The sequence below is a fragment of the Garra rufa genome, chromosome 8, assembly GCF_049309525.1.
Source record: "Garra rufa chromosome 8, GarRuf1.0, whole genome shotgun sequence".
Classification (NCBI taxonomy): domain Eukaryota; kingdom Metazoa; phylum Chordata; class Actinopteri; order Cypriniformes; family Cyprinidae; genus Garra; species Garra rufa.
In genome coordinates, this window is record NC_133368.1 from 5,252,645 (window position 1) to 5,258,621 (window position 5,977).

The following is a 5,977-nucleotide window of genomic DNA, read 5'->3' on the forward strand; positions in this document are numbered from 1 at the left end:
ATGGAATACCTGAACACCAGGAGGTACACATACGTGACTGCCAAGATGCTTTATGTTTGTATTTTTGTGGGACTGGTGTTAGAGTCCTGGTCTTTACCTGTGCAGGTAAGAACAGCTGAATCTGCACTTATAATGATGTTATTCATATCCAATGGATGCTACGTAAATGTATTTATTTTGTATTAGAACTCCTCAGTGGTTCATCAGACAAGACTGAGGTCAAAGAGAAACTATCCAGGTAAGGTGGTATTTCATGGTGAGCAATGTAGGTTGTTACAGTGAACTGATATAACTGTACCATCTCTTCAACAGAGCAGTATGTGAAGCCAGAGGACATGAATGCCATGGACAGGATCCTCAGAGTAAATCAATGTAAGTGTGGTACAGTTACAGACATATATTTACAGGGAATTACTCTTGAGCATGAGGTTGAGAACATGTGGTTATCTCACTCCACCAGTGTCCAGTGGTTTTCCGTTGAGGGAAGGTGATATTCTGAGTTCAGGATCTCGCAGTGCCATCACATGCTTAGGAGATTCTTGCCGCTGGCCCAGATCTGTTGATGGTTTCGTGTACGTGCCATACATCATCTCCCCACTATATGGTGAGTAGGATCTCTGTATGAAACTGCATGATAGATATTATAAGTCAAAGTTAAATCAAGGTCTTTAGTAGTGAATATTACATTTGTATAATTTGTGCATCAACAGATGATATGGACAGAATCACTATAGAAACAGGAATGTTGGACATTTCCTCTGCAACATGTGTTAAGTTTGTGCCTCGCACTCATGAAGCAAACTTCCTTACTATCCAGTCAAGAACTGGGTGAGTCCTTTGCATTCATATACAGTTGAAGTCAAAAGTTTACATACACCTTGCAGAATCTGCAAAATGCTCATTTTTACCAAAATAAGAGGGATCATACAAAATGCATGTTATTTTTTATTTACTACTGACCTGAATATTTCACATAAAAGACATTTACATAGTTATTACCTGAATAATCCACAGGTGTTTTTGTTTAGTGATAGTTGTTCATGAGTCCCTTGTTTGTCCTGAACAGTTAAACTGCCCGCTGTTCTTTAGAAAAATCATTCAGGTCCCACAAATTCTTTGGTTTTCAAGCATCTTTTGTGTATTTGAACCCCTTCCAACAATAACTGTATGATTTTAAGATTCATCTTTTCACACTGAGGACAACTAAGTGACTCGTATAAAAACTATTACAGAAGGTTCAAACACTCACTGATGCTTCAGAAGGAAACATGATGCATTAAGAGCTGGGGGGTGAAAACTTTTGAACAGAATGAAAATTCGTAAATTTTTCTTTTTTTGCCTAAATATCATATTTTTTTCATTTAGTACTGGCCTTCAGAAGCTACAGACGATAGCTACATGTTTCCCACAAGACAGAATAAGTTTAAGTTACCCTGATCTTCGGATAAACAAGTTTTCAACCCCTGGCTCTTAATGCAACGAGTCTTCTTCTGGAGCATCTCATTTGTTTATTTATTTATTTACTATTATTATTGTTGTCCACTGTCAACCCCATAGCTGCTGGTCATATCTGGGAATGATAGGAGGCGGTCAGCCTCTGTCTTTGCAGTCTCCAGGCTGTATGTGGTCAGGCGTGGCAGCTCATGAGCTAATGCACGCTCTGGGATTTGTACACGAACAGTCCCGCTCTGATCGGGACCACCATGTCTCCATCCTTTGGGAAAACATCGTAGACAGTAAGTGTTTGAAACCAGCACTTATTCTGAGTCAATGCATCCAGTACCTCAGTAATGTATGGTTCTTTTCTAGATCAAAGGCACAACTTTAAGAAGTATGAGACAAACAACCTCAATACTGGATATGACTATAGTTCTGTCATGCACTATGGGAGGTAAGTATTGAAACTCTACTGTGCAGTTTGCAATCTGAAATGCTATTGTTTCTTATAAATGTTATTCATAAGTTAAATGAATACTGATGTACACACAGGTATGCCTTCTCAGAGGATGGTGGACCCACCATCATCCCTAAACCAGACCCTTACATTCCCATTGGTCAGCGAGACGGACCAAGTCCTACAGACATTCACAAAATAAACATATTGTATAACTGTGGTAGGTATTCATTTTACTGAAGTATACTAAACTATGCTTACTGTCTGTTTAATTTGATTTCTTCTTTTGTGTGTCCACTAGGTGGCCTTGTGTGACACATCAAACCTAGGAAATGGACCCAACATAATTCACTAGACAACAGACACCTGACATGTATTTACCTTTCCTTCTCATTTCATGATACGTTTGGCAGTGTCATGTATTTTGACACAATTTACATTACAGTAACAGATCATACAACAAGCAAAAGGATTAATCAAGGTCAATATATGTGTTTTAGAAATGCAGTCTTTGTGTTCATGTTGTTTTCATATGAAATTGGTTTACCATTTGAAACAAAAATTATGAACCTTAAAATGTCATATGTTGAACAATGAAGTAAAAAATATGATATGTGTGTACACATTATTCATCATTATATAAAAAATGTTTTTAAGTATATTTTTATGGTAAAATAGTTGTTCATTCATAGATTTTATTAGGTTTTTGGGGAGTCATACCAAATAACTTTTTGAATCTGAATTAATCTTGCCATGTACACTGAAAAAAAACTGGTGTAGGGTTTACTTTGTAACAATTTCACAAATAATTATCAAGAAATGGCAAGCAACACACTGAAAGTTCCAAGTGGAAAGACTGAAATTGTATTTTCATGTAAAACATACAGTTGAAGTCAAAAGTTTACATGCACCTTGCAGAATCTGCAAAATGTTAATTATTTTACCAAAATAAGAGGGAACATACAAAATGCATTTTATTTTTTATTTAGTAGTGACCTGATAAGATATTTGACATAAAAGATGTTTATATATATAGTCCACTAGACAAAATAATAGTTGAATAGTTGAACGCTGTGGATCATTCAGGTAACAAAACAGTATGTGAACTTTTGAACAGACTATATGTAAATATATCTCTTGTGGACTATATGTAAACCTCTTTTATGTGAAAAATTTTATTCAGGTCAGTACTACTCAAAAAATAACATGCATTTTGTATGATCCCTATTATTTTGGTAAAATAATTAACATTTTGCAGATTCTGCAAGGTGTATGTAAACTTTTGACCTCAACTGTACTCCAATAAACAAACTGCAGGAATCCTCTCATAAAACATAACCCTGATTTTCAATTCAGAAATTAAAAACATGTTCATCGTAACATAAGTATATTCAGGTCATTGTGTGTATGTATTGCATTTTTAATGTATTTTTGAATAAATGAATAGATCTTTTCAAAATAAGTGTCATGTTATTATTATTTTACTGATGTTGACAGTCATGCTTTTGATATAGTATGTAATATCAGAATACATAATTTAAAGCACATCATAAATGCAAACGCATCTGTAACTACCTTGGGCCAGTGGTCAGATGATATTCACACAAGATCCATCGAGTCTTTCTCAGCTTCTAGAGTGCAGATTTGCATTGGAAACCCATCCTACTGGACAGTCTTGACTTTCCTCAGCGCCGTCTCTTTCTGCAAATTCTTGCTGTCACCTTTTGCTTTTCACGGTCCAGGGTGAGTAAACTTTGCAGGAAGTTGAAGGAGAGGTAGAGAGACAGATATGTGAGGAAAAGATAACAGGACCAGAGAATCAACATGTCTTCAAAAAAAGGAACCATTCAGTTAGATGAGATATAGCACAAGAAATATAATGTTGTAGACAGAATCTAAAATTGACACATTTTAAAAATCTATTGTCTTCAGAAGGACAAAATAGAGAGTGTCAAATTTCACTGTACAGATAAAATATAATAAATTATATAATAAAATTGAACTGACAACTCTGAATGTGCTGCAACTCTGCTTGTTATTTAGTTCTAGTCCTGTCTCTGTGATAATCAGCTTACACTAGATTAGATTATTCTAACTAGTGTCATGACACACTGATCTCATATTATGACTCAGTTCAATAAATAAATAAATTACTAAAAAGAAAACAAAAACATTCTTATTTATTCTTTTAAAGAAGTCTCTTCTGCTCACCAAGCTTGCATTTATTTGATCCAAAGTACAGCAAAATTAGTAACATTTTGTAATATTTTTACTATTTAAAAAAACTGAATATATTTTAAAATGTAATTTATTCCTGTGATTTCAAAGCTGAATCTTTAGCAGCATTACTCCAGTCTTCAGTGTCACATGATCCTTCAGAAACCATTCTAAAATTCTGATTTGCTGCTCATAAAACATTTATTATTATTATTATGTTGAAAACAGCTGTGAATATTTTTTTCCGGTTTCTTAGATAAATAGAAAGTTCATAAGAACAGCATTTATCTGAAATAGAAATCTTTTGTAACATTATAAATGTCTTTATTATCACTTTTGATCAATTTAAAGCATCCTTGCTATATAAAAAGTATTAATTTATGTAATTTTTTTTTCTCAAAAAAAAATAAATAAAAAAAAGATACAAATATACTGACAAGCTTTTAAATGGTATAGATAAATGCTGATCGGGTCATTATATTCACTAAAGAATCCTGAAAAGAAATGTACACAACTGTTTTAAATATTGATAACAACAATGAAAAATGTTTCTTGAACCAAAAATCAGCATGTTATAATAATTTCTGAAGGATCATGTGACACTGAAGTGTAATGCTGAAAATTTAGCTTTTTCGACAGGAATAAATTACATTTTAAAATATATTAAAATGAAAAGCTGTTATTTTGAATAGTAAAATATATTTCACTTTTGCTGTACTTTTGATCAAATAATTGCAGTTTCGGTGAGCAGAAAATACTTACTGTTCAAAAACTTTTGACTGGCAGTGTATCTGAGAAAGAATGAGTTTCTGTATTGTTATTGTGTACTCTAGACAGGATTTTCAGTATATCATCCACATTTAATATCAAAAACCAAACCTGTTGCTAAGTAGCAGATATTTTATCCAATTAGCAAATTTGACGAGCCTCGTTTAGATATTATTCAGCGTAATATCACGTCAAATGTTCAACATACAGCAGTAAACGCGTGTCTCCGAGTCGCATGGTGGCGCTGTTCACAGTTGACGCACATTGACGCACTCGGGCTGCTCATTCAAAACACTCGAATTTACAGTTTCAAATCCGGATGCTGCATGAAGGCAGAAAAACAACAATAAACACACGCATATCCGAGGTTTTGCGTGTTATTTTAGACCGCAACACGGGAAGGGACAGAGTCAAGTAATCTGCGTTTTCAAAAGTAAGCTACTACTTTATATTTACACTTTAATAGAGACTTAACAAAGCAAAAAAGCTCTCTGCTAAGTTACACATTGACTGAGAACTTTTCTTTACATATATGTCATAAATATGCTTTGGATATCTGATTGAGTCAGTGCAATCACTAAAATACGTATATACTTTTAGGATTACACCTAACTGAAATATGAACTAAAGCCCGAGGCACTCCAAGCTGCCAATGCTAGTAGTATATTATTAATCATGTACTTTTGCATCAGTAGAGTCTCAAAACTAGTCAACTAGTCTACAATACCAGTTCTTTAGGATTTACGATCTGCAATCTTAATAGTTGATGTACGAGTTGCCACTTTGCTTTAGTTTTTAGTTTTTTATACACATATAAAATGAAAATGTACCATATTTACTTTTTAAAAATATGTTCCTGATCTTCTGTGAGCAATTTATCAGTGCATGTTATTCCAAATACAGAAAATGTAGTCTTGTCTATCTCTTATAAAAAAAAAAAGATGACTATGAATTGTAAAAATGTGTAATTTCAGCCACCACTGTCTAACTAAACACAGTGACTTTTTGTGTGTAATATGCGTTTTGTATAAACAGTGTTTGATATTGCCTTTAATCATCTAAATAAATATTTTTATTTTTCACAGCTGATGGCTGGCA

At 33.7% G+C, this 5,977-nt stretch overlaps 1 protein-coding gene across 1 annotated transcript; it reads left to right on the forward strand.

Moving 5' to 3' along the window:
- On the forward strand, positions 1-2,209 carry hce2l1 (high choriolytic enzyme 2-like 1). The gene is made up of 9 exons (XM_073845935.1): positions 1-105; positions 187-256; positions 313-372; positions 461-604; positions 711-828; positions 1,558-1,736; positions 1,810-1,891; positions 1,990-2,114; positions 2,196-2,209. Exons 1-9 carry the CDS (start codon positions 1-3, stop codon positions 2,207-2,209), a joined length of 897 nt encoding a protein of 298 aa, XP_073702036.1.
- Positions 2,210-5,977: the final 3,768 nt, after the last annotated feature.

Bases quoted from the DNA above. Each gene is read 5' to 3' on its own strand.
- hce2l1 (XM_073845935.1), top strand. From the start codon at position 1: ATGGAATACCTGAACACCAGGAGGTACACATACGTGACTGCCAAGATG. The intron at 257-312 runs GTGAGCAATGTA...TCTCTTCAACAG, and splicing joins AGGTAAGGTGGTATTTCATG to AGCAGTATGTGAAGCCAGAG. The intron at 373-460 runs GTAAGTGTGGTA...TCACTCCACCAG, and splicing joins GATCCTCAGAGTAAATCAAT to TGTCCAGTGGTTTTCCGTTG.